At 50.1% G+C, this 27,179-nt stretch overlaps 1 protein-coding gene across 27 annotated transcripts in view; it reads right to left on the reverse strand.

The window, feature by feature from the left end:
* Window positions 1-697: 697 nt before the first annotated feature.
* Window positions 698-27,179, reverse strand: part of MAN2A2 (mannosidase alpha class 2A member 2) — a 38,759-nt gene continuing 12,277 nt past the window's right edge. For 6 of the 27 annotated variants that reach the window (XM_084817726.1, XM_084817729.1, XM_084817741.1 and 3 more), the window contains 20 exons: window positions 19,553-19,680; window positions 15,997-16,170; window positions 15,419-15,605; window positions 14,969-15,146; window positions 14,467-14,669; window positions 14,152-14,334; window positions 13,929-14,043; window positions 13,717-13,784; window positions 13,325-13,490; window positions 12,574-12,810; window positions 12,334-12,456; window positions 11,254-11,368; window positions 11,017-11,150; window positions 10,773-10,914; window positions 10,287-10,420; window positions 3,411-3,560; window positions 2,343-2,420; window positions 1,916-2,110; window positions 1,594-1,704; window positions 698-1,363 (listed from right to left, as the gene is read on the reverse strand). In XM_084817726.1, the coding sequence (XP_084673852.1) occupies window positions 1,208-1,363; window positions 1,594-1,704; window positions 1,916-2,110; window positions 2,343-2,420; window positions 3,411-3,560; window positions 10,287-10,420; window positions 10,773-10,914; window positions 11,017-11,150; window positions 11,254-11,368; window positions 12,334-12,456; window positions 12,574-12,810; window positions 13,325-13,490; window positions 13,717-13,784; window positions 13,929-14,043; window positions 14,152-14,334; window positions 14,467-14,669; window positions 14,969-15,146; window positions 15,419-15,605; window positions 15,997-16,170; window positions 19,553-19,680 (2,977 nt within the window). In that variant the 3' untranslated portion in view covers window positions 698-1,207. Of the gene's footprint in view, window positions 1,364-1,593; window positions 1,705-1,915; window positions 2,111-2,342; window positions 2,421-3,162; window positions 4,187-10,286; window positions 10,421-10,772; window positions 10,915-11,016; window positions 11,151-11,253; window positions 11,369-12,333; window positions 12,457-12,573; window positions 12,811-13,324; window positions 13,491-13,716; window positions 13,785-13,928; window positions 14,044-14,151; window positions 14,335-14,466; window positions 14,670-14,968; window positions 15,147-15,418; window positions 15,606-15,996; window positions 16,171-19,552; window positions 19,681-27,179 lie in introns of those variants that run through there. The other 21 variants (XM_084817735.1, XM_084817736.1, XM_084817730.1 and 18 more) reach the window with 12 other exon arrangements.

Genomic DNA, 27,179 nt, shown 5'->3' on the forward strand with positions numbered 1-27,179 from the left:
AGCAGAGCAACTTGGGCAAGCTCAGCTTCCCATGCAGCTGTGCCACGGAAATACCACCACCTGCCTGGCTTGTTAGAGAAGCAACACATCGATTCTAAACTACTTGGCTCTGTTCATAACAACGAGGCAGCAGACTCTTCCCCTCTGCATCTCTTGGAACCAAGGCAGGAAAGGCAGGCAAAAGGAGCAGAGAGGGTTCCCTTCTCTATCCAGCTTAAAATGGCAATGCTGGCACTTTGTGCTGGAGAAGCCTGCCAGCTGCCATCGTGGCCTCGCCTTGAATCTTCCCATCCCAGATACGAGTCCAGGACAAACTGCCAGGTAAAATGGCTTTGCATCTATTTGCAGCAGGGCTCAGGTCAAAGCAGCAGGGTACTATGGGGAAAATGCCTTGCTCAAGCCATGCGGTGAGTGCACTGAGAGTGGTCTCTGGGGTTAGAGGAGAAACCCTCCAAATAAGGCCATGGAACTGGGCAATTATTTTCCCCAGGGGAAAGAAAAAGCATCTTCCCAGAGGAACTGAGATGGGCCAGTCCTCAAGGACCTTGTAGCTCCGGCTTCTCAGAGGACCTCCACCCCACCCACCTCAGCTTTCTCGCATCCTCTCAGTCTGCTTCCTTCCCTCCCTGTACTCTTGCTAAGAGTAGTGCTCTGGCTGAGTTCAGCAAGCCCAAAACACAACTCAAGAGCCAAATGCTTCCAAAAAGGGCCTTGTTTCTTAAAAGCTTGTTCTGAGCTCTAGGAAGCTCACAAATCTCTTTCCAGTGTTTGCTACATCAGAGAGTCTGTTTTCCACCTCAGGGAGTGGTCAAACTGGTCCCCTTGTGTGGCAGGAAAGTGGAACACCCAGATCAAATTCCCCAAGTGTGGGGAGGGCAGGAGCAGCAGCATTTGCTGCAGTTACTGCGGATCTCCCCCCTCCCCTCGTGACAGCACAGCCAGTCCCCCTTGGTGGGGCCTCTGTGTACAGGACACCTGGGCCAGGTGATGTCAGCAGCGCCCCTTCGCTGGCTTGTTCTGCAGAGTCATCAGGAGGAGACAAATAACGGCACGGCAGCTGTGGCAGCTGTGTTGAATCTGTCAGACCTCACAGCATCCTGGCAGCGAGCCACAGCTCACAGGGTGGCGCCTGTCCAGCCTAGACATGGGCAGCAGTTCCCACAATGTAGGGCTGGCCAGTGAGTCCCAGTCTGTCCCACTGAGGGGGCTATCCAAGCCGAAGGCGGAAGGTGGCAATCTCCATGGGTTCCAGGTGGATGACCGTGCTGTTGGGAGATGAGCTGGCCAGTGGATACATCAGCGTCAAAGAGGAGGGCTGCAGGGAGGCCAGCTCAAGGCCCTGAAATAAGCCACCAAGGGGCAGCTGGGAGAACAAGAGGCCACTTGTAAGGGCAAAAGCAAGCATGGGAGAGGCCAGCTTCCCACCCCTAGCTGAGAAAACGAGGGCCACAAAGCCCAGCAAATGCCTCTCTATGTCACCTGAAGATCCTATTCCCCCTGCACAATGCCCCCCGCAACCCTGACCACAGGAGGCTGAGGTTACCATTCCTTTCTCTTGCCCATTTCCCAGGGGGGCTTGTCTCCAGTACATACCATGCCCTGGGTGGTGGTGCAATTGAAGCCCAGGTTCCTGGCCTCCAGGCCACAGTCAAAGCCTTTTCGGTGCAGGATCAGAGCTGCCTCATTTGAGGGCAGTGAGTCATCCTGGGGAGAAGCAGGGGTGTTGGTGTGCCACAGTAGACAAAGGGCAACCTGGCAGAACACAACCCACTGGACCAGTGGAGGCCAGGAGGGTTGGTAAGGCTGGCAGAAGGCAGGGAGGGTAGGCAAGCAGGCAGAGACAGGGCTAGGTTGAGCCATACCAACCATGCCGATGGAAGGGTGGGCTTGCTCAGTGGCTCAGTTCTGAACTCACCTCTCCTTGCAGTGTGCGCAGGTTGAGGAGGTGGAAGTCACAGGGCATGGTGGCTGAAAGTGGCAGAAAAGACCTCAGTGCTGAGGGTGGCAGCTTCTCCTGAACCACAGGCATCGTAAGCACCTCAGCATTCAGGTGCATGGAGGTCATGTGACTTAGTAGAGATGGGAAGCTGGCTGGCTGGCTGTCCTGTGCCTGCAGTGACGAGAACCCATGAATGATGGAAGGACGGGCAGACACCCCCCCAAGGCCAGGAGCGAAGGGTGTGGGCAGGGGCAGCCTACATCCGGGAGGCTCCACCCACAGGCATCCCCAAAGGCTAAGCTACGACCACTGAGGTACGAGCTGGGCTAAAACACACGCACACACAGGGCAGGGCCCAGCTATGTCACCACCAGCTAGTGCACAAGACAGGGCCGAGCTTTACCTCTTGGCTGTCAGCCTTGCTGTTGGGAAATACCAAGTCTCTGAACACGGAAGCCAGTTTGGAATAGAAGCTGGAGCTCTGGGGGAGGGGGGCAGGAAAAGGGGTGATGAGAACAGCCAGGTTACAGAAGGGAAGTGTCTCTGCCTCAAGACCTGCAGCCTTGTGGGCCAGAGGCTCTACGCGAAATTTCCAGGAACAGACTGCAGCCAGGCTGAAGGGGAGGTTGCTGTGCGCAGAGCCGGTGTGCTCCTTCCCCCAGACAACATCTCTATGCGCTACTCAAGGCTGCATTCTACCTCCAACTCCCCTTCCTCTGGTAGCATGAGGCAGTCTGCTTGGTATTCTCCCCCCTTGATCCACACAGTTTTCTTTGCCAGCTTCTCTGCCTCGCTCTTCAGCTCCTCTTACAGGTTTAGCAGACCCAGGACTGATCTCTGGGGCTATTTATATTTTCCCCCAGTGGGAACGGTCCACATCTCCCCCACTCTGTTGTCTGCCTTTTCACCTGTTACTGACTGATGAAATGACCCTTTTCCCCCCTGCCATAACTGTTCTGTGGAGGGATCCTGAAATTTGCCCCCAGTCCAAAAATACATTTACTAAGAAATCCTGCCCACTATGTTCTCCTATAAAACTGAGCAGATTGAATTAAAACATGGGGGCTTCCAGGCAGATGGCTCCTAGCACTACCAAATCATTGATTTTCTGATGTAAGCTACAGTTGGAATTGCAATGGACTTTCCACACATTAGCACTTTTGTGGTGCATATATTCTGCTATTTCTGTCCAAACCAGTTGGACCAGACATAGCTGTATGGGTGGGGAAAAGACAATTTTTATTTATTTATTTCATTTCTATACTACCCAGTAGCCAAAGGTCTCTGGGAGGTTCACAAAAATTAAAACCATAGCGTGCAGCATAAAACAATATAAAATATGAAAGCTTAAAGCCACACTATAACAGTAAAACCAGAATAAAACCTAGCAGCAATGCAGAAATACAGATTTAAAACACCAGAGCTAAAAGATTAGGAAGGTAAAATACTAGGAGAATAAAAAGGTCTTCACCTGGCGCTGGAAGGAGTACAACGTAGACGCCAGGCAAACTTCTCTAGGGAGCTCACAGCCAGGGTGCCACAGCAAAGAAGGCCTTCCTGGTAACCATTTCACCTCGCTTCCTTTGGTGGGGGGTCCTGGAGAAGGACCCTTGAGGATGATCTTAGGGTCCGGTCAGGAACATATGGGAGGAGGCAGTCCTTCAGATAATCTGGCCCCAAGCCGTTTAGGACTTTGAATATTAATACCAGCACTTTGAATTGGGCCAGGAAAAGGGCTGGCAGCCAGCACAGCTGGGAAGTACTGGCATAATATGATCTTGTTGGCCAGGCCCTGTTAATAACCCTGCCGCCCTATTTTGGACTAGCTGAAGTTTCCACAAAGGCAGCCCCATGTATAACGCATTATAGTAATCCAGACGAGAGGTTATCAGAGCATGGATACCTGTAGCTAGGCTATCTCTGTCCAGATAAGAGTGGAGTTGGTATATCAGCCTAAGGTGATAAAAGGTGCTCCATGCCATCAAGTCCACCTGTGCCTCAAGTGACAGTTTTGGGTCCAAGAGCACCCCCAAACTACGAACCTGATCCTTTAGGGGGAGTGCAACCTTCTCCAGAACAGGTTGAACGTCACCTATCCAGGCAAACAAATCCCCCTGGTAACAGTACCTCCGTCTTGTCTGGATTGAGTCTCAGTTTATTGGCCCTCATCCAGTCCATTACCGTGCCCAGGCACTGATTCAGAACAGTCACTGCCTCACCTGGGTTTGATGAAAAAGAGAGGTAGAGCTGAAAAAGAGAGGCAGAGCCCATGTGTGGGCTGAGGTGCATATTGATAGCACCTAAACCCACACATCTGGATAACCTCCCCCAGCGGTTTCATGTAGATTTTAAACAGCATAGGGGATAAAATAGAGCCCTATGGAACCCCCATGGCATAATTGCCAAGGCACAGAGCAATAATCCCCCAGCACCACCTTCTGGAATCGGCCATCTAAGTAGGAGCGGAACCCCTGCAGCGCAGTGCCTCCAACTCCCAACCCAGACGACCTATCCAGAACGTTACCATGGTCAATGGTATCAAAAGCTACTGAGAGGTCCAGAAGAATCAACAGGGTTGCACTCCCCTTGTCCCTCTCCCAGCAGAGGTCATCCCACAGGGCGACCAAGGCAGTTTTTTTTCCAAAACCAGGCCTGAAGCCCGATTGAAATGGATCTAGATAATCCACTCCATTCAAGAGTGCCTGGAGTGGTCCTGCAACCACCCACTCAAGCACCTTGCCCAGGAAAGGGATGTTAGCCACCAGACCATAGTTGCTAACATCCTCCAGGTCCAGGTTAGGCTTTTTTAGAAGTGGCCTGATTACCGCCTCTTTTAAAGAGGCCAGGACCAGTCCCTCTCTCAAGGAGGAATTTACAACCTCCTGGACCCAGCCAGACATCCCTGCTTCGTTTGATGAAATAAACCATGAAAGGCAAGGGTCAAGCACACAAGTGGTCAACCAGACTTGGCCAAGCACCTTGTCTGCATCCTTGGGCCTCAATAACTGAAACTCATCCAATAAAACTGGACCAGACGGTGCTCTGAACACCTCTACCAATGGAACTGCATTAATCATGGTGTCCAATTCATGACGAATCTGAGCAACTTCATCTTTAAAGTGTTGTGCAAACTCAGCATGCTACTGAGGGTTCTACAGTTTCTCTCCCTGGCCCAGAATGTAACAGGCCATGAACCACTCAGAAAAGCTCCACTGGATGACACTGAGAAGATGCAATGGTGGTGGAGAAGAGCTCTCTCTTTGCCACCCTCACCGCCAGAGTAGGCTCAATAAGGAGCTCCAACCTGTGTTTTGGTCAGACTCAGCATGAGTTTTCCTCCACTTGCTCTCACGCCTTCTCCCTTCTAGCTTCATTGCTCTCAGCTCAGGTATATACCAAGGAGCTGACTGGGCTCTGCTCACAGGGAGAGGGCGCTTGGGCATAACTGTATTGACTGCCCGAGTCATCTCTGCATTTCACAGAGCAACATGGGCTTCGACAGGGGCACCAGCCATACCAGCAGAAAAATCCCCCAAAGCCTTCTGGAATCTATTGGAATCCATTAGCCTCTGGGGGCAGACCATTTTAATAGGTCCCCCACCCTTGCAGAGGGGAAAGGCTGCCAAGAGTCTAATCCTCAATAGGAAGCGATTCGACCAAGACAAGGAATTAACACTTCCCCCACTTTCAGATCACTATCCTCCTGCCTAGTCGAGAAAACCAGATCGCGCATGTGTCCTTTTACATGTGTTGGGCCAATGACACGTTGGGACAACCCCATGGTTGTCATGGTGGACATGAAGTCCTGAGCCACCCGGATACAGCGGCCTTGGCATGGAAGTTGAGATCCCCCAGGACCATCATCCTAGGGGACCTCAACACCAAATCCGAGACCACCTCCGTCAGATCAGGGAGGGAATTTGATGGGTAGCTAGGTGGGAGGTACACCAGCAGACTCCCGATTCTGTCCTGGATACCCAACACAAGGTACAGACACTCAAGATCTGCACTCAAATGAGCAGGAAGCCTAGAGAGGGAGATTGAATTCCTACTGACCACAGCAACCTCCCCCCCCTAACCCTCGAGTTGGTGTTGGTGCTGCACTGAGTACCCAGGGGAGCACAGCTGGGAGAGAGTAACAATTCATCATCTTCCTCCCCCTCCTTTCCCCTAATGCACTTGCAGGCTCTTCAAAGACTCTCTGCTGTTTTTTTAAAAAGAAAATATTGCCTATAGAGTAAGCATGGGGAGGAGTTCCTACATTTTATGCTGCCCCCTCTCCCATCTTACCCTGCTGTGCTTGCTGCTTTAAACTGCTACTTTAACTGTAATTAAACTGTAATTTAAAACTGCCATTTTTTCTTGTTTTAAACCAAGTGTGGAAGCTTCTTGCTGTGCAGGGAGACTCCTGTCCCTTCCCTTCCCCAGCAGGATTTTCCTGTATAAGAAAGCATAGAGCAGCTCCCTAGAGCCTCAGGCAACACAGCCTTTAAAAAGTTAAAAGTAGCACATGGGTTGAGCCAGCAACATGATCTGTTACGTGAGTTGGAGAGGGGAGTTCCCTGTAACAGAAAACCTCAGCATCCCCCCACCTCCCTGGCAAGACCACCTGTCTCATACAATTTATTTTATTTTTTACAGTTCTTGCACAATTGTTTCATCATGGTTGTGCCATCATTCATTCATTCATTTAAAAAAAGCAAAGTTAAATGGGTGATTTCAGTGCTGGGGTTGGAGGCATCATGTTCAGGATGAAAGCAGTAAAGCAAGCAATTAATTAATTGTCTGGTAATGCTGGTTCAGAGCCAGAAATGGATTGCACCAAATGCATGCATACTCTTTTTTTTAGCATAAGCAAATGATTAACAAGGTTTAAAGGAAGTGGCAAAACTCTTTCGGGAAAGGAGTTGAGTTGCAAGTCAGATGGCTCTGCAGCAGGAAATGTGTGGCAATCAGTCAACGAAGGAGGAGCCTTTTGAACTCATCAGAGACAACTCTCCTACCCCTTACCCCCATTGCACATTTTCCTGTCCACACCTACAATGAGACTGTGGTTCCCTCCTTAATGGATTTTCTGCATTAAGAAAAATATTGGGAGAATTACTGGGAAAACACAGGAGGATTACAAATGAATGTTGATGTCGTGTGGACCTCCCCCTCCCATAAAATGTGAGTGAATGAGCAATTGTGATTCCACAATAAATCTTCATATGGAAGGCCCCTAAACCTGTTTTGAGTTTTGCCTCCAGTATATTTGATCTGGCAGAAGAGCAGCTGGAATGAATGGTGTGGTGGGGTGGGAGGGAAAAGAGTGCCAAGGAAGAAGCGAGGAAAGAACCATATTGCAAATCCCAGCACAGAGGCAAAATGAACGTTAAGAACAAAAATTCGATCTAGTTCGAGATTCCTTCATTGGGCACAGAGGATGAGTGAGTACTCATCCCCAGTACTCATCCCCATTTGTAGTAGTAATGCGGGACTTCCATTTCCCTGATATTTGTTGGGAGACAAATTCTGCAAAACATGGCCCCTCCAGAAAATTCCTGACTTGTGTGGCGGATAACTTCCTCCTACAGAAAGCAGAAAAAGGAACTAGAGGATTGGCTATCCTTGACTTGATCCTAACCAATAGAGATGACTTAGTGGATAAAGTAGCAGGTACAGGAACTCCAGTATGGTGTAGTGGCAAGAGTGTTGGACTGGGAGCTGGGAGATCCGGGTTCTAGTCCCCACTCGGCCATGGAAGCTCACTGGGTGACTTTGGGCCAGTCACACACTCTCAGCCCAACCTACCTCACAGGGTTGTTGTTGTGAGGATAAAATGGAGAGGAGGAGGATAATGTAAGCCGCCTTGGGTTCCTTGCAACAGGAATAAAGGCGGGATATAAATGCAATAATAAATAAATAATAATAATAAATAAATAAACCATGTTGTACTTGAGTTCTTGGTTCTAAGGGAAGCAAAAGCCGAGTGTAGTCAAACCTGTACCCTGGATTTTAGGAAAGCTGATTTTAATAAACTCAGAACAATGATCAGTAAGGTCCCATGGCAAGCGACTCTAACGAGAAAAGGAGTCCAAGATGGGTGGGAGTTTTTAAAAAAGGAAATTCTCAAGGCACAATTACAAACAATTCCAACAAGAAGAAAAGGTGGAAGACAACAGAAGAAGCCAGTGTGGCTTCACAAAAAGCTTAGAGATGACCTGAAAACAAAAAAGGACACATATAGGAAGTGGAAAGAAGGCCAAGCAACAAACGAAGAGTACAGGCAGGTAGCACAGAATTGCAGGGATGGTGTCAGGAAGGCTAAAGCTGAGAACGAGCTGAGGTTAGCGAGGAATGCTAAAAACAACAAAAAGGCTTTCTTCAGCTACATGAATAGTAAAAAGCAGAGGAAAGAAATGATGGTTCAGCTATTAAATAAGGATGGCAAAATGATAACAGAGGACAAAGAAAAGGCAGAGGTGCTCAATTCCTACTTTGGCTCAGTCTTCTCCCAAAAGAGGGTCTATGACCCCCCTGGCAAAGGCGAAGTACAGACTGAAGGGGCAGGATTGCAGCTTGATATCAATAGGCATATGGTCAAGAAACACCTATTTATTTTGAATGAGTTCAAATCTCCAGGGCCAGATGAGCTGCATCTTAGAGTAATAAAGGAACAGGCAGAAGAACTCTCAGAGCCACTGTCTATTCACTTTGAGAAATCATGGAGGACGGGGGAAGTGCCAGATGACTGGAGGAGGGCTAATGTTGTCCCTATCTTCAAAAAGGTAAAAAGGAGGAACCTGGGAACTACAGACCAGTCAGTCTGACATCAATCCCTGGCAAAATTCTGGAACAGTTGATAAAGCAATCAATCTGGAAGCACCTCGAAAACAATGCAATGATGACTCGAAGCCAATATGGATTTGTCAAGAACAAATCCTGCCAAACGAATCTGATCTCATTTTTTGATCTAGTCACCTCCCTTGTGGACCGTGGGAATGCTGTAAACATAATATACCACGACTTCAGCAGAGCTTTCGACAAAGTGCGCCATGATATCCTGATGAGCAAACTAGCTCAAACTGGGCTAGCCGAAACAATGATCCGGTGGATCCACAACTGGCTACAGAATCGGACTCAAAGAGTCCTTCTCAATGGGATCTTCTCAAACTGGGGAGACGTAACAAGTGGGGTACCACAGGGCTCAGTCCTGGGCCCAGTGCTCTTCAACATTTTTATGAATTACTTGGAGGAGGAGGTGCAGGGAATGCTGATCATATTTGCAGATGACACAAAATTGGGTGGGATAGCTAATACTTTGGAAGACAGAAACAAAATTCAAAGTGATCTTGATAGCCTGGAGCGCTGAAAACAACAGAAATGACATTTAATAGGGATCAATGCCAAGTTCTGCACCTAGGAAAAAGAAACCAAATGCACCGTTACAAGATGGGGGATACGTGGCTCAACAACACTACAAGCGAGAAGGATCTTGGAATTGTTGTCGATCACAAGCTGAAGATGAGCCAACAATGTGATGTGGCTGCAAAAATGGTCAATGCCATTTTGGGCTGCATTCAAAGAAGCATCGCTTCCAAATCCCGGGAAGTACTAGTTCCCCTCTCCTCAGCACTGGATAGGCCTCATTTGGAGTACTGTCCAGTTCTGGGCACCACATTTTAAGAAGGATGCAGACAAGCTGGAGAGGGTTCAGAGGAGGGCAACAAAGATGATCAGGGGACTGGAAACAAAGCCCTATGAAGAGAGACTGAAAGAACTGGGCATGTTTAGCCTTGAGAAGAGAAGACTGAGGGGAGATAGGATAGCCCCCTTCAACTACTTGAAAGGTTGTCACAGAGAGGAAGGCCAGGATCTCTTCTCGATCATCCCAGAGTGCAGGACACGGAATCATGGGCTCAAGTGACAGGAAGCCAGATTCTGGCTGAACATCAGGAGAAACGTCATGACTGTTAGAGCAATACGACAATGGAACCAATGACCTAGGGAGGTGGTGGGCTCTCCTACACTGGAGGCGTTCAAGACGAGGCTGGACAGCCACCTGGCAGGGATGCTCTGACTTGGATTCCTGCACTGAGCAGGGGGTTGCACTCGATGGCCTTGTAGGCCCCTTCCAACCCTACTATCTATGATTCTATGAGCCTGGGTCTAGAGACTACAGGAATGTTTGACACTTTGCAGAGGCCTTCTGAACATCCCTGGGAACTCCCTTTTCATGTGTTTGCTGAAACTCTAAAAAGTCCCAAGTGAGGAGGGAAGGAAGGAGTTTTACACCGGAGGAGCCACCAGACACAACAGCCCCTGCTGTGGGTGGCGGGGACAGCTGAGCACCTGATTTTCCTACCTTGTGAGCAGCACTGTGCCGTTCCAGTAGGAGGCGGAAGTGGTTACAGGTCCGCTTGTTATCTTTCAAACCTTGTCCTAGGCCGCGATTGTCATCCTGCATGAGGCGCCGGTCCAAAATCACTTCCAGCTGGCCTGCAAAGTGGAGGGGAGAAAGGGGACAAGTCAGGTCCGAAATCACAAGTCAGCTGCGCCGTTCTTCACACGCCTCCGCAAACATCTGAATCCCCCCAGCCCCAATACAGGGGGGGGCTGCTGCCGGCACAGAGTCAGGACAGTATTCCCTCTGCTGACCTCCCCCACCCCACAACTGCTGCCCTCACTACTCAGGCCTGTTCGGAGGGTGGAGAGCCCCCCCGGCTCAGTCCCTGAAGCTCCTCTGCTTGTTCACAGCTGAGCCAAGCCTGAGCTTCCCAGAGGATGGGTCCCAATCCCAGCAACAAAGCTGCAGACAGGAACAGGCTCCAGTGGATCCCACGCCACTCACCACTGCTGAGGCTGGAGACGCCCAAGGCCTGAGCCGTGTGCAGCGTCAGGCGGCTCCGCGTGTCCTGGATGTAGGCCATGACTGGCATGGGATAGAAGTTGGCCTGGAGTGGCAGCTGCTTCAAGCGTTGCCGGGGCTGGATCTGCTGGGACAGGAGAGCTCTGGGGATCTGCTGCCGCCAAGTGGGCCGGTGGCCTCCCCAAATGCACAGCAGCTGGGCTCTGGCTGCCCTCCCAGCCCCTACCTGGAAGCCATTGAGATCAGTGAAGAAAGTGCCTTTACTCTCAATGTCGGTGCTGAACCGCAGGGCCAGCTCCTTGTTGACTTGGTCCCGGACATCCACCAGGCAGGAGATCTCCAGGGACAGCCCATCGACCCCTGGAGCCAAACAAGGCCAGGTCATCAGGGACAGGAATGCCCTGTGCAGCTGCTCCCAACCTGCCCTCTCACTCAGCACAGCCGTGGTCCCCAAAGACCTCACCTGGCACATTGTAGAGCCGGACCACCTCCTGGATGTGCTGGTAGTAAATAGCCACCTCTGAGAAGAAGGGTCCCTCAGTCACCCGGACCACGGGTGGGTCCTTGGGGATGTAGGGCTACAAGGAAGAGGAGTGTGAGGGAACCAGAGAGCCATTAAATTTTGTTTCAGCAATTTTTACCTGCCTTTTCACAATGTTCAAGACAGCATACAATGCTATTTAAAAACAATTCTGTAAATACTCAATAAAAATACAGTTTTAAACAAATAATTGCACTTAGAGAGATCACACCAGAAAAGTGTAAAAGCCTGGCCCACAAAAAACAGAATGTTACTAGCATGTTAACAGCACTCAAAATTATAATTAAAGCCATCAAAACCTTTCAGGTCATCCTGCAAGACCAACCCAAACACAGGACATCTCATGGCTCAGGAGAAGATTACACGCCCCACCCCCACTCCCCATTTCTGTTGTGGCATTTATCAACAGCCCTGTCCAAGCAACGCATTTTCCTCAGAGATACTGCTGAGGCACAGGAATAAAAACAGTCTTGGAGTGTGCTCTGGTGTGTGAGTTCAAGGATGCAGAGCCCTTCTGCAGATGGCTACTCATTGTGGCAGAATTCAGACAGACGTCTCTCTCCATCAAAAGATGTGGCAACACTTCTATCTCAACCTGCCAATCATGGCTTTGATTGGTGGGCTCTGCAGAGTTGGGCAAAGACATTTCTATGGAAGAGTCAAAATGGTCTGCTTGCCAAACCAAGTGGGAAAGGCTGAGGAAACTCAGAACTGACTAGGGAAACTATCGCTTGCTCATCTGGGAGGTACACTGAGATGGCATCTGCACTGTGAAAGCTCCACTCCAGAAGGCAAGTGTGCTCGCTGGAGTCTAGAACTTATAGCCCAGAAGAGAGTGAGAGGATGTTCTCTTGTGTGACTCTGGGAGGCACTGAGGGTGGCAACACGAACCACATAGTGTGAGCCTCAACTGCCTGTTCCAAGACAGGAATCCTTTCCCCTTTGCCCGCCCACCCACCGACCAGGACAACTGCCAACCCCCAGGGCCGGCTCTGCCCAGACCTTGGCTTCTCCGTCAGGCAGGAAGAGGTAGGCGCCACTTTTGTCTTTGGTGCTCCGAGTACCATAGATGAGGAATTGGCTACTCAGCTTCTGCTCCTGTTCATCGCCAGCATGATGCACACTCTACCAGAGAGCAAGCAGAGCATCAGTGAGAAAGTTTGCTCCTGCCCTCCACATTTCCCTCAGGCTACCCCTTCTCCAGCCTCACCCCATTTCTGCCATCTGTGGGCCCACAGTCACCTTGAGCGAACCACTGAGCCCCGAGAAGCAAGCTCTCATGTGCTGATTCTCCAAGCAGAAGTCATCTGTGGCAGTGGGAATGACACGCACTGGGAAGGCTTCATGCTTGTGCACGGGAAGGTCACGGCCATGCAGGAAGAGGCGCACGGAGGATCTGAGTGTGTTGTGATGGTCAAAAGACTTGCTCAGTTGTAGGATGCTGAGGCCTAGTGCTGGCAGACGTATTGTGATGGACACCTGTCAATCAGAGCATAGACAAGGGCAGCAGCCCCCGTTGCTCCCATGCACACACATCCGGTGTGCCAATGGGGCACCAACAGAAACGTCTACTTAGCGGGTGGGCAGTTTTGCCCATGTAAATCTGTGGGAAAGGAACACGTTCGCGAAGCTAAGTGTGTCACCATATTAGCATGCAGAGGAGCATGGAGCATCTCGAAGGGAAGAAAGGTGCTCCATCATGGCGAAGGGGCAGGTGAGTCTGTCACTACCCAGTCAGGGGAAGACGTACCCCCTCCCATCAGAAACAACAAAGAGTCTTGTGGCACCTCAAAGATTTCTTGTGGAAGAAGCTTTTGTGCACCTGATGGAAATGGACTCTGGCCCACAAAACCTTCTGCTTTACTAAGTCCGTTAGTCATTACGGTGCTCTGTGTTGTTTGTGCTACAGCAGCCTAACATGGCTTCCTTCTGGAAACTGTCACCACTTCCATCATGTAAAGCCTCTTCCCCTGCCTACCAGTCCCCAAACTACCTGGTAGACGTCAGGTGCCATGTCCGTGGCAGAAATCCACTGGGCACTGAGCTGCACAGCCAGAGGCTGCCCTTCCTCGTTGAGGACACGGATGCGAGGTGTGTTCACTAGTAAGGAGACAATGCTCAGGCGCTCTTGCTCCAGAGGGTTGAACACAACCACGAACCTGCAAGAGTGGACTGTATGTTCAGAAGTGTGGCTGGCTGGCTGGCTGGCTCCCTGCCCAGGGCTCAGTAAACCCCAGCACCCCCTCTTTCACGGCACAGCCCAGCCTGAGCACAAACCCACTGGGATCTGAGAGCCAGCCCCGGGTGTTCCAAGCACCCCACTGCTGGCAGCCACACCATGCACCTCCCCATCCCCCTCTGCTCTCAAGGACAGGCTGGACCCACCTGGCTGCGGCATCCAACTTGATCACGGTTTTCTCTGGCAGGGAGTCCTGATTGAGGCGTGTCTCATCCTGGAAGAGAGAAGTCAGCTCAGGGCCCACAGGCCAGAAGCGGGGACCCCCAGTCAGCCCTGGGTGCAGCACAGCCAGGCCCCCACCCCAGTCTTCTCCAGATCAGTTCCTCTGGGCACAGAGGAGGGGGAGACTGTGGCTCACTGCGCCAAGGAAGGGCACCGCTCGGTCATAGTGGTACGTCTCCTTGTCCGTCAAGACCAGGTAATGTGCTGCATTGATGATGACGCGTTTGACATTCATGAGGGAGTGGAGCAGCCTGCAGGGGTGTGGGGAAAGCACATACAAAGAGGCCATGAGGCACAGGGCATGGGGTGCAAAAAATACAGGCCTGGTCTTTCCCCTTCAGACCAGGTCGGGCACGTACCTGACACCGTAGTCCACAACCACGGCCTCCTTGGCAGTGCCAGTGATGGCATCATGATGCTGGAAGAGCCCCAGGTTGCGCCGTGCATCAGTGAGCATGGCATAGTCCGACAGCGGATACTTGCTGTCCATGCCAGCATGGCGAGCATGACTTAGGGCTAAACTGTACAAAATCTCAGCACCTCTGGGGCAAAGAGGAGAAGGACACCATTAGCACCCCTCTTCCAGGACCTGGCGGAGCCTCCCTCTCCCTTACTGCCTCACTGACAGACGCTCAGCCCCCTGCCCACCTCAGCTCCTTCTCAGGACCACTCACCGGAGATGGGCCTCTAGCACACGGCCCATGCTTTTGTAAAAGGGCCGGGAAGTGTAGTAGCCTGTCCAGTAGTGGTCCTCTCGGTCCGCATAGGAGAAAAAATCCCCACTCACAACTGGGAAGCCAGGTGGGCGCATGCCTGGGACAATGCCCATCTGCTTGTACAATGCATCAAAGTAATCCGAGAGAGTTCCAAACTGCGCCTGCAGGAAAGCAGCAAACAGTGCATCGGGCCACCATGGGAAAGGCCCAACGTCTGGGGGCGGGCCAGGGGTGAGCAAAACACCAGACAACTCAGACAGCAGAAGGAATTGTGGTGCAAAAGGAGCAAGTGCCCCATCAGAGCCCCAAAGGGAATTCAGCCGAGAGGGAGGCTCTGCAGAGCAGCCTTCCTCCTCTCCACCATGTAGCAGCTGTCCCAGCCCCCTTCCGGGAAGCATCTCTTCCCCCCCACCTCCCATGGCCGTCCTTTGCTCCTTCCCACAAGTTGTGCCAGCTGTACCCGCACATGGAGATCTGGGTGGGCATTGAGGAAGTCAAAGAGGCGCTGGTAGTTGAGGAACTGGGCATCCCACTCCTGGGGCTTGTCATAGCGGAAGTCATCTCCCAATGGAACCAGCAGCACTTTGCTTCGAAAGAGCTTGGATTTCTTTCGGTACTGGTCGAGCAAGAGCTGTGCCCTGGGGAACGGGGAGCAAATAAATCCGGATCAGGATGTCTACAAAGCTACCTGAAGCCATCTCTCCATGAGCACCTCAAATTCCTTCGCCAGAAACTCAGGAGATGTCAGAAGCAGGGCCAGGAGGCAGGTCAACTGCACTGCTGCGTGGCCTGCACCCCATGGGGGACGGGGCCCAACCAGCAAAGCAGTGGAGAGACGCCAGGCTGCAGAGAAGGGCAGGTCCTGGCCCCCCTTGTCCGGGGCCAGGAGCGGGGGTCAGAGGCCACTCACCGCTCAGCCACGTTGGCGCTGGTGATGGCTTTGGGTGACACTTTCCAGGGGCAGTTGATTCGGCCCCCTGGCAGGCGCTTGAAATCAAACTGGCAGCAGATCTTCGGGTCTGGGCCACAGGTGTGGGGCACGTCATAACTGTAGAAGGGCATCATGTGGCAGAGGATATCGGTGTTGGAATCGGGATCTGAGGAGGCCAAAGCCAGAGTCTCTTCATGCTCAGGAAGGGGCCTGGGCAAGCATGGCGTGAGAAGAAGCGAGGAGGCCCCCTCCCTGCCCCCTCCTGGCACAGACATGCCAACAACACACCCAGCCCCCGACAGATCGCAGAGAGTCCAAGTCCACCACAATTGGCGCACACGGAGCAAATAGCTCGAGCTGGCTCAGGCACAAGCTGCAGGGGAAGGGGCACCAGCCAGTCTAGCTGGGAGGAAACAACCTCTCGACCTCTGATGGTGGGGCCGTTTGCAGCGCAAGCTGCTGCACTGTTCTCCAGAGGGCAAGAGGTGGGCTGCAAAGCCAGCGAGGGAAACTGGGGCAGAGAACAAACAGGGAGTGCCCCCTTCATCATCCCTCACCCCAGCTTTGCCTCCACATAAACTCCAGGTTCTGGGTCGCTGCAAAGTGCTTCTTGATGGCGTAGTGCACACGCTGGATGAGCATGCTGGTCAGATTGGCACGGCGCAGTAGGTAAGGCATTGTGGCGCTGTGACCAAAGGGATCAACAGCCCAGCCAGAGCGTGGTGCCACCCCTGCAGAATAAGGAGAGGCAGGCATCAACAGCAAGGAAAGAGGTCTCCGGGGAGCCCGTTCCTCCCCACACCCTGCCAGGCCAACCACAGAGCCACTCCTTCTGAGTATGGGAGCGAGACCCTGACCAACTGCGACTATGCCCACCCTGCCCAGACAGGTTATCAACGCTTGTCAAGGCATCTCTGCAGTCTTAGCCATCACTGGAACCCATAACCAGCCTTTCTTTCCATGCACATTGCAGGCTGCCTGCCTCAGTACACTGGAGATGCCAAAGAGGCGCACGCTGCACCAGAAGCACAGAGGGGGGCTGAAAGGTCTGCCCCTGTGGGAGAGCCTTTTGCCCAGCCAGCCTCTTCTGCCAGTGCGCTCTAGTCTCACATTTAAGGCAATCGACACAACACAACTTCCAAAAGTGTTTTGCACTTCCACTCAATAGAAAAAAAACTAGCAACATTTTGAAACTAACATGTATTTGATCCTCAAGGAATTTGGGGGTAGGAGACAGCTTGATATTTAGTTGATCAGGCAGATTCAAGTAATGCAGGTGGGCACAGCACACAATAATAGGCACTGCTGTGACTTTGTCACATGTTTTTCTCTTCGTGATTGGAGTGCTTCCTGGTTGTTTTGGTATCCTATACACCCTTCAGACCATGACCACACCCTGGTCAAAGGCACAGCTTTACAGCAAGCCCAGACCTGGTGCAACAATGTGAGGGGAGGGGATGAAAAAAGAGGCCTACATCTATACAGTTAATGACTTGTCTGCAGGTTGTTTGTGTCTGTGTGGGGGTTTTTAATTTCCTTTTCAAAATCCAGGAAAATTCAATTATCAAAAACATCTGCCTTAGTTTCCAATTTTCTGATTTTTGGGGGATTGAGCCAACAAGAGATAGCCTTAACTCTGGACTGAACAGTGGGGGGGGGCCCTTCGTCTAACACCGTTCACTATCCTTAAAAAGGTAAAGTAAAGGTGTCCCCAACCAGTCGTGTCCGACTCTAGGGTGCGGTGCTCATCCCCGTTTCTAAGCCGAAGAGCCAGCGCTGTCCGAAGACGCTTCCGTGGTCATGTGGCCGGCATGACTGAACACCAAGGTGCACGGAACGCTGTTACCTTTCCCGCTGAGGCGGTACCTATTTATCTACTTGCAATTTCTTGCTTTCGAACTGCTAGGTTGGCAGAAGCTGGGACTGAAGACGGGAGCTCACTCCATCACGCAGCACTCGGGTCTCGAACTGCTGACCTGCCGACCTTCCAGTCTGCAGTTCAGCGTCTTAACCACTATGTTGGCTCAACGCAGAGGAGGTTTTTGTGAGGCATTACATTAAGATTGAATGACATGAGACTTCCAGTTTCTCATTCTGAATTTGGAAACGCAATACGATAAACGAGAGAAAAATATTCATTCACCACCATGTTGAGATTTCCACCAGCAGGCATGTTGCAACACATCCACCGTTGCTTTGGAACCCGAGATGTTTGGTGGGGATAAAATGGGCTGGGTGTTGCTGTAGAAAAGGAGTGATATGTGGAAGTGTTAAGCGCACTATTCCAGCACAACACTTCTTTGCTTCAAATTGCATCCTCCCAGCACCACTTCACAACAGAAAAGATGAGTGAGCCATGGTTTGTGAGCTCAACTGTCTAGCTTGCTAGTCTATGTAAGTCCCTGTGTCTTTTAGAGGGGTAGAGGCACTAGTCTGAAATAAAAATAACAACTGAAATAGAAATAATTAAGCAACCCAGTTGTGCTCAAAATCATTCCCTCACTGCCAAGCTGCTCCATTTGTTGCTGCCTCTTAAAAATCTATGAAACAGATTTTCAAAACTTGCTTTGACATTTTTCATTAAAGGCACCATCATCAATCCAATGGTGCTAGGAAATGCAGCTACAAGCCAAATCATCATCAGCAGTACCACTCTCATTCCTGCCGCATCATAGCAGACCCCTCCCCACCTCCCCACCTGCCAGATACTGATATAAGCCACAAACAGGCTTGGGTCAACTCTCAGGAGGACTCCTCTGGCAATACAGCGAGGCGCAGATGCTTCACAAAGCAAGGCAGGACCAGGACAACATGGGCCACCTTTTCTGATCCCAGGCACTCCACGCTCACCATCTGGATTTGAGTGTGAAAGACCGAAGAAACATGTGGGTGTGTGGAGGGCAAGTTGTAAGGAAGCACAATTTGTGGCACTGCAGAACTTCATTACTGATCAAGGGGTACCTCTGTGAAGGCATCAGCCTTCGCTTACCATTTCCTGGCTTTGTTGAGTTTGAGCCAACATGAGATAGTCTTAGCTCCAGTCTTAAACCATCAGGTTTTTAAATCACTGAACACAATATATCAGCACTATACATTCTACAGAGTGTAACTGCAACTGTCTCCTAGGTCTCCACCCGGCCCTTTGCTACATATGCATACTGTGCTTGTCTGAACTGTATTGCTGTCATACTCTTTCCTCGAAACAGCAGGAAGGAGGGCTGCTCATGCAGAGCGGATGCGCCCGTCTCCACAGGCACTGTGAAGGGCTACGGCCCCACCCAGTTACAATCAGACGAAAAACCAACAGAAGCCTCCTCATTCAAAAGCTGCGAACCCTGCAGGGAGCAGAGCACCTGGGAATTCCTGCCAGTGAACCCCTGTGCTCTCTCCAGCTTCACCTATGAGGAGACTTTGCACTATGAGTGGCCATGGAGCAGCAGCCCTTTACAGGATGAAGTTACTCTCAGATTGAAAACACAGGAGATACTAAATTCATTGGGACTTGCTCCCAACAATGCATGCATAGCATTGCAGATATGGGCTATGCCTACCTGGGAGTAAGTCCCATTGAATACATTGGCCCTTACTTCTGAGTAAGCTTACATAGGATCAGGCTATTGGCAAGGTATGGCAAACATGTCAATGACAACTACTTTGGGTGGGGGAATGAATATATATGGTCTGCACAGATGTAAGCACAGGCGTTGGAATTCAGGACTTTGGAAAAAATAGCAGACAGTGGTTTAAACCCCTCACACCTGTCTCCAGTACAGTTTCAGCTTTGTAATGCAGGCATTTCCAGCACTATAACTTGTTCTATGTACACCTGACATTCCGCTACCTGATTAAAAGTTCTGTGAAACCGGGGGGCTCTTGCACCAAGCCAAGCTGGATTAATAAGAGATATCATGTTGTTCTTCCTGTCCATGGGACCACCGCAGCAACAGCAGCTATGGAAAGCCACAGGCTGCGAGGGTGCTGCCCTCCATTCCACACCGAGCAGGTAGCACCATGCACATTGTCGCTTCTGCCAAGCAAGAGCTCAGCGCGTTGCAGCTGCTCCCCCCCTACCCCCACCCCCACCCCCTGCTTGGCAAAGGCCAGGACACTCACCAACATTCTTCTCCAGCCACTGGTGCCCCTCAATGAGCTGGTCAATCATGGCAAAGTAGTGGGAATTAGCTTCATCTGGCATCACCCATCCTCCGGTTGCCATCTCCAGCTGCCCGTTGCCCAGAAGCCTGTGACAGGAGCTCAACATCAGGAAAAAGGGTGTTCTCACTCTTTTAAAATGTGTTTATTACACACCTTATACAATGAATCCTCTAGGCGTCACACAAACTATAAAATCAGTTAAAACATCACAATAATACAATAAAAATCCAAGTTAAAAAATCCTGAGACTCAGTCCAAACACACAAGTACCAGATGAAAACACAACACAAATGACAACAATATAGGTGCCAGGAGAGCCTCTCCAAGAGAGAGCACTGCATAAAGGGTGGGAACCCATGAGAACGCTCTCCCTCTGAACTCCAGACTGAGGGGACACTCAGGGGAGGGCCTCGCAGATGACCTCGAGGCTGGAGCAGGGAACCGATTTGTCCTCAGGAGACAGACTGCTGGCCGTGGGCTGGGCCAGGCACCCGAAGGGGGTGGCGCAACTACTAGCCTGCGAGGCTCCGAGAAGGAGCCTCAAGGAGGCTCAGTGCCTCACCTGCCCTAACTGGGGAGGAAGCAGAGCAAGCGAAGTTCTGGCTGGGCCTGCACATGGAGGGGCGGCTCCTCTGGGCACTGCCGGCTTCACCTGCCCTACGCCTCCCCGCACTGGGAAGGGTGTGGGGCAGACAAAGCTGTGGCTGAGGCAAGCGCCAGAGGAGCCGCTTCTCCTGACGTCAGCTCAGCTCAGCTCACATTGCCTGCCTGCCTCTTCCGTCTGGGGGAAGACATGGGGCAGGCAGAGCCCCGAGCCCTGCGACCTCAAAGAGCACACCAGGATGCTGCACAGCGCACTCCAGGGCCAGCTTTTCTCCCTGAGCGGGAGAAGAGGAGGAGATGAAACGCCGACGGAGCCTGGCAATCACAAAGCGCATGTGGCTGAGCCCAGAGCCCTCCTGGCTTGACCCCCTCCTTGCAACGGAGCGGAGTGGGAGCTCAAAGGCAAGGCTTACGCAAAGGGGAGTTCCTTCCCTGAACGCCTTGTGGGCTGAATTAGGGGACCGTGTGGGCCAGAGATTTCCCATCACTGCCCTAAGGCATGGGTGGGCACCTACGGGAGGAGGTGTGCCATCAAATACAGTGGTCCCACACCAGGCAGAGCTTTATAGATCAAAACCAGCAGTTTCAATTCAGCTTGGAAAGGGACTCAAAGCAAGGAAGTGCTAGGGTAATATGTTCATCATATTTGGTCCCAGATAAAACTCTCACTGTCATACTTGCACCAGCTGAAGTTTCCGGACCATCTTCAAAGGCACCTCCACATACAACACATTAGAGTAGCCCAAACAGGAGGTTACCCGAGCATGATCACTAAAGCCAGGTTATCCACCGCCAGGTATGACATAGCTGGCATATCAGCCTAAGTGGATATTCCATGCCACACAGGTCACTTGAGCCTCCAAGGGCAATGATGGATCAAGGAACAGCTTCAAGCTCCTGATGTTTTCAGGAGTGTGCAAACTCCCTTCAGAACAGTTTGAATCCGAATCCTACTCATCCAGACTGAGGAACCATCTATTAACAGAGCCTCTGCTTTGTCTGGATTGAGTTTCAATTTGTTTGCTCTTATCCAGTCCATTACCGCAGCCAGGCTAGCCACAGCTGGTTCCAAATAGAAGGAGGAACAGAGTTGTGTGTCATTAGCGTACCAATGACAGTGCACTTCAAATCCCTAAATAGCCTATTCAGGGGTTTCATGCAGATGTTAAGCAGCATGGAAGATAAAATGGAACCCTGCAAGACCCTGAATCAAAGATACCATGGGGTTGAACAGAAATCCCCCAGCACCACCTTTTTGGGAAGGGGCCACAGCTCAGTGGGGCCACAGCTCAGCCCCTGCTTTGCCTGCAGAAGGTCCCTGGTTCAATCCCCAGCATCTCCAGGTATGGCAGGAAATACTCCTGCTTGAAACCATGGAGAGCCGCTGCTAGTCAATCACAGAATCATAGAATAGTAGGGTTGGAAGGGGCCTACAAGGCCATCAAGTCCAACCCCCTGCTCAATGCAAGAATCCAAGTCAGAGCATCCCTGACAGATGGCTGTCCAGCTTTGTCTTGAACGCCTCCAGTGTGGGAGAGCCCCCCACCTCCCTAGGGAATTGGTTCCATTAGCGTTTTGCTCTAACAGGAAGTTTCTCTTGATGTTCAGCTGGAATCTGGCTTCCTGTCACTTGAGCCCGTGATTCCGTGTCCTGCACTCTGGGATGATCAAGAAGAGATCCTGGCCTTCCTCTCTGTGACAACCTTTCAAGTACTTGAAGACCGCCATCCTATCTCTCCTCAGTCTTCTCTTCTCAAGGCTAAACAGGCCCAGTTCTTTCAGTCTCACTTCACAGGGCTTTGTTTCCAGTCCCCTGATCATCTTTGTTGCCCTCCTCTGAACCCTCTCCAGCTTGTCTGCATCCTTCTTAAAATGTGGTGCCCAGAACTGGACACAGTACTCCAGATAAGGCCTATCCAGTGCTGAGTAGAGGGGAACTAGTACTTCCCGGGATTTGGAAGCTATGTTTCTATGAATGCAGCCCAAAATAGCATGTGCCTTTTTTGCAGCAACATCACATTATTGGCTCATCTTCAGTTTGTGATCGACAACAATTCCAAGATCCTTCTCACTTGTAGTGTGGTTGAGCCACGTATCCCCCATCTTGTAACTGTGCATTTGGTTTCTTTTTCCTAGGTGCAGAACTTGGCATTTGTCCCTATTAAATGTCATTCTGTTGTTTTCTGCCCAGCGCTCCAGTCTATCAAGATCACTTTGAATTTTGTTTCTGTCTTCCAAAGTATTAGCTATCCCTCCCAATTTTGTGTCATCCGCAAATTTGATCAGCATTCCCTGCATCTCCTCCTCCAAGTCATTAATAAAAATGTTGAAGAGCACTGGGCCCAGGACTGAGCCCTGCGGTACCCCGCTCGTTACCTCTCCCCAGTTTGAGAAGGTCCCATTGAGAAGCACTCTTTGAGTCCGATTCTGTAGCCAACTGTGGATCCACCGGATCGTTGTTTCATCTAGCCCACTTCGAGCTAGTTTGCTCATCAGGATATCATGGGGCACTTTGTCGAAAGCTTTGCTGAAGTCGAGGTATATGATGTCTACAGCATTCCCACGGTCTACAAGGGAGGTTACTTGATCAAAAAATGAGATCAGATTTGTCTGGCAGGACATGAAGGGAATGTTTGCCACTGGCTTATAATTATTAAGATTATTCCAATCCAAGTTAGTTTTATTCAGGAATAGACACATGACTGACTACCTTAAAGAGGCTGAGGCCACTCCCTCTCGAGTTGACTACCTCCTGGATTGAGACAGTCCCCCTCTTTGCCAGATGTAATCAGCCACAAAGGGTTGAGCAAACACGTGGTTGGCCAAACCGTACCAAGCACGTTGTCCACATCCTCAGGGCCTACAAACTGAAAGTCATCCAACAATATAGGACCAGACAGTGCTCTGGACACTTCCATTCACTGAACTACATCAACTGAGGAATCTAAGTCGTGATGGATGTGAACATCCCTATGGAGGGTCTGTAGCTCAGTGGTAGGGCAAGTGCTTTACATGCAGAAGGTCCCAGCATCTCAAGGAGGGGCAGGACAAGCTCTTGCCTGAAACCCTGGAGAGCTATTGCTGCCAGTCGGTGTTGACAGTACTGGGGTACATGGTACAAGGGTCTGACTCAGTATAAGGCCATTTTCTATGTTCCATATTTAACCCTCAAAATGTTTTGCAAACATCTGACCACATGCCACCAAGGGTTCCACTATATCATTTCTGGGTTCAGATTTCAAAACACCTCAAGCCACTTGGAAAAGCTCTACTGGATGACATGGAGAGAATGCAATGGTAGTGGAGAAAAATGCCTTCTTCGCTACCATCCCTGGCACTGAGTAGGCTCGATTGTTAATGAGCTCTAACCAGAGTTCAACTGGATTTGCTCTGGGTTTTCCTCCATTTGCATTCTAATAATCTCCAAACTTGCTTTATCACCCTCACCTCAGGTGTGTGCCAAGAAGCTTCACAGACTGTGCAAAGCAGGAGAGGATGTTCAGGAGCGATTGTGTCAAATGCCTGGATCATCTCTGCGTTCCACAGATCAACCAGGGCTTCAACAGGCGCACCAGCCATACTAGCCAAAACACACACATGTCCCCCACGCACACCTTTTCTGAATCTTTGAGAATCCATCAGTCTACCATTTGTACAGAGGGAAGTAGCCACCATGAATCTAAATCCCAACAGGAAGTGATCTGACCATGTCAAGGAACCAAATCTAGTATGTGTCCTGCTACATGTGTTGGGCTGATAACATGTTAGGATAGCCCTGTGCTTGTCACACTAGCCTCGAAATCCTGAGCTGCCTCAGATATAGTGGCCTCAGTGTGAGTATTGAGATCCACCAGGACAATCACCCTGGGAATCCTCAACACCAAACCTAACACCTCCATCAGCTAAGGCAGGAAGACTGCTGGGCAGTGGGATGGGAGGTACACCAGCAGAATCCACAATCTATCCCACTTGCCCAACACAAGAGACAAACATTCCAGATTGGCACTCACTAGGACAGGAAGCCTGGAAATAGAGATGGGACTCCTACAGATCACAGCAGAGTAAGGAAGCATGAAGTGATGTACACTGGGGCAAAAAATCCTAATTTCACATATATACTCATGGGCTGAACCACATTTTCCATTTTGTTGCCCATTCATCCTGTTTGGAGAGATTCTTTTAGAGTACTCCACAGCCCAGGGTGGTTTTTACCACCCTGAATAATTTGGTGTCGTCTGCAAATGTGGCCACCTGACTGCCCATCCCTAACTGCAGGTCATTTATGAGCAAGTTTAAAAGCAGCAGGCCCAGCACAGATCCTGGTCCGTGGACATTCAGATTATTTTTTTACTTTCCCGAAATTTATGCATATAAATCCGTAGAAAAATACCTATGTTTCTGCTGAGGAAACACAGAATGGAATAGGGGACAATACACTAAATGTTACATACTGGGATAAATTATGTAAATACTTGCGTAAATACTTACATAATTATTTCCGTATTCTTCTGCGTGACAAAAAAAAAATATTTGCATCTGTCTGTGGGCAGATGATGGAACGAAAAGTGCCTGACAATCCGCAAAACACAGACGGAGGGGATTTTACACAGTCCATCCCTATTCTCTTATTTCTTTCTCCATTTCAGGAACACCCTCAGTATTTTGGTCAGGGGGTGATACTACGTCCCATGTACCACATTACTTTTCAAGCCAGGCATTACCGACCATACAGATTCTGTGGAGGAGTCTGCCTCTTGAATTTTCTAGTTCATTATCTCTATGCCATTTTTCACACCCACAGCAGTATCCCCCAGGCCCTCCTTATCCTCCCTATGGAGTTTGAATCCAGAGATAACTGCTCCAGCAATTGTCTCCGTTCCACCAGATTTCTATTATGCCCATTAGGTTTATTTTCTCATTTAAAACCAAGCACTCCACCTCCCTATTCCTGGCTCTGAGCCTTCCAGCATCAACACATACCTATACATGATATCTCTCTCCAAACATCACTGGTGTGTGTATTTATCCCTCGGGCACTTTCGTCTCTTTGTCTGGTTGTTATGTCCTGCTGTATGCTCATTGCCTAGTTCTACTCTGTCCCTATTTGATCATCTGGAACATTTTCACCCTCATGCCCTAGGGATGATTTGTCCTGAACTGGATGCTCCTGGTGGCCAAGGAGCCTTTCTTGTTCTTAAAACTCTGTTAAAAGTCCTGCATGCACACACAGAGGCAAAGGGTTCTCTCTCTCTCCATACAGCCTCCCAGTGTGGCAGCACTTCCTGGAACACGCATGGCTGCCAAGTGGTCCCATGGGCATTCCAGAAAGTGCTGCCAGGCAGAAAGCCTGTGTACAGAGGACTTTGCACTGCTGTGAGTATGCACAAGGCTTTCAAAAATGTCTTGAGCAATAAAGACCCTTCCGCCACCTCATACAGTTAATAGACTAAGCAAGCGCACACACGCTACACCCACAATTTCTTCCAAGTTCTACTGCCCTCTTTGGAGGCATTCTTGATTTGCACCCACTCCTTTATCCCTTGAAAGCCCCCCACCCCACCCCACCTGCCAGCCTGGCCTTTTACTTTAGTTCCATTTTATTTCAAGTGGAGTCCATCTGTTTTGTACAGGCTCAGCTTGTCCCAAAACAGTCCCTGTGCCTAACCAATCTTAAGCCTTTCTCCTAATGCCACTGTTCTATCCATACACTGAGACCCCTCAAACGTTGCCTGTCTAGCTGATTTTGCATGATAAACTTGTAAGCATTTCTGAAAATGCTACCTTGGAGGCAGTGGTGTAGTAGTAAATCCTGAAGTGTAAGCACTCATCATAACAGTCTCCATAGCCACCCCTAAGGACAGTCCAAAAATGCAGGCAGCTGTGTTGATCCATATCTATATGTGCTTGTGTGTGTGCACACATACATACACACACCAGCAGCAATACAGAGAATAACACCCAATTTATTACAATCAGCTGCCAGTCATACAATAGCGAGCTGACAAAGGGCAGAATTTCTCATTCTGGGGGATGTCCTTACGTTTTTTGCAATAGAATGGTATTCTTTTTAATTGTATAAGTAGACGTGAATGTATTTACTGGTATGCCATCCATGGTTTTGTTGTGCTGTATGTTGTACAGATTTTACATAAGAATGTTTTTAAACTTTTATATTTTGTTATGTTGTAGGCAGCCCCTGAAGGAGACATCTCCGAAATATCGGAAGGGTAAAGCACACAATAAATAGTCACTGTTATGACTATTTGTTACTTGTTTTTGTTACTATTATGTTACTTGTTTTTCCTTTCGTTATTAGAGTGCCCCCTTGTTGTCCCAAATAGGATACGACAACCAGCTCCAGATTTTCCAGGATTTTCTTTTCCCAGCACCAGGAACATATCTCAAAGTGAACAAACCAGTTCTGGCAGTTTTCATCTCCACCAGAAGCAGGTCTTTTGTAAAGACAATGGGTCTTAATTTCCTGTTCAAGACCAAGTCACCCCAAAATACTTTGAATCACAACAGGGATACCTCACAACAATATACTGATCCTGGGGAAAACCATTTCCCCCTTGCCCCACTACTGTGAGGATTGCAGCTCAGCTCAGAGGTAGTAGGGAAGTGGGTGGCGGTGGCAGCAGATAACATCTTCAACCCTGCTCATCAAAAAGTTGAAGGGCTTTGACTTTGCAGGCCCTGGCCCCACTACAACTCTGCTTGGAGGTCCTAGATTTCAACATTCCAGCTCGCAACCTAAATTTTGCTTTGGGGACTTTGGCTGAAATTAGCCCATGCAAATGCAGACATATCTTTTACAACACAGTTCCATAAATACTCTTATAGACACTTATAGGACTGTCACTGTCACTTTTGCTGAGGTACTTAACTTATTCCACAAGGCTCTTTCATGATGATGCAAGAGGCCAATATGGGTGGACATCTGGTACTTACCCCCCTATACCATTCTTCTGAAAATATTGCC

This window comes from Heloderma suspectum, chromosome 11 (genome assembly GCF_057233095.1).
Source record: "Heloderma suspectum isolate Gila_16-S chromosome 11, 16-S_ref, whole genome shotgun sequence".
In the NCBI taxonomy this organism is placed as follows: Eukaryota; Metazoa; Chordata; class Lepidosauria; order Squamata; family Helodermatidae; genus Heloderma; species Heloderma suspectum.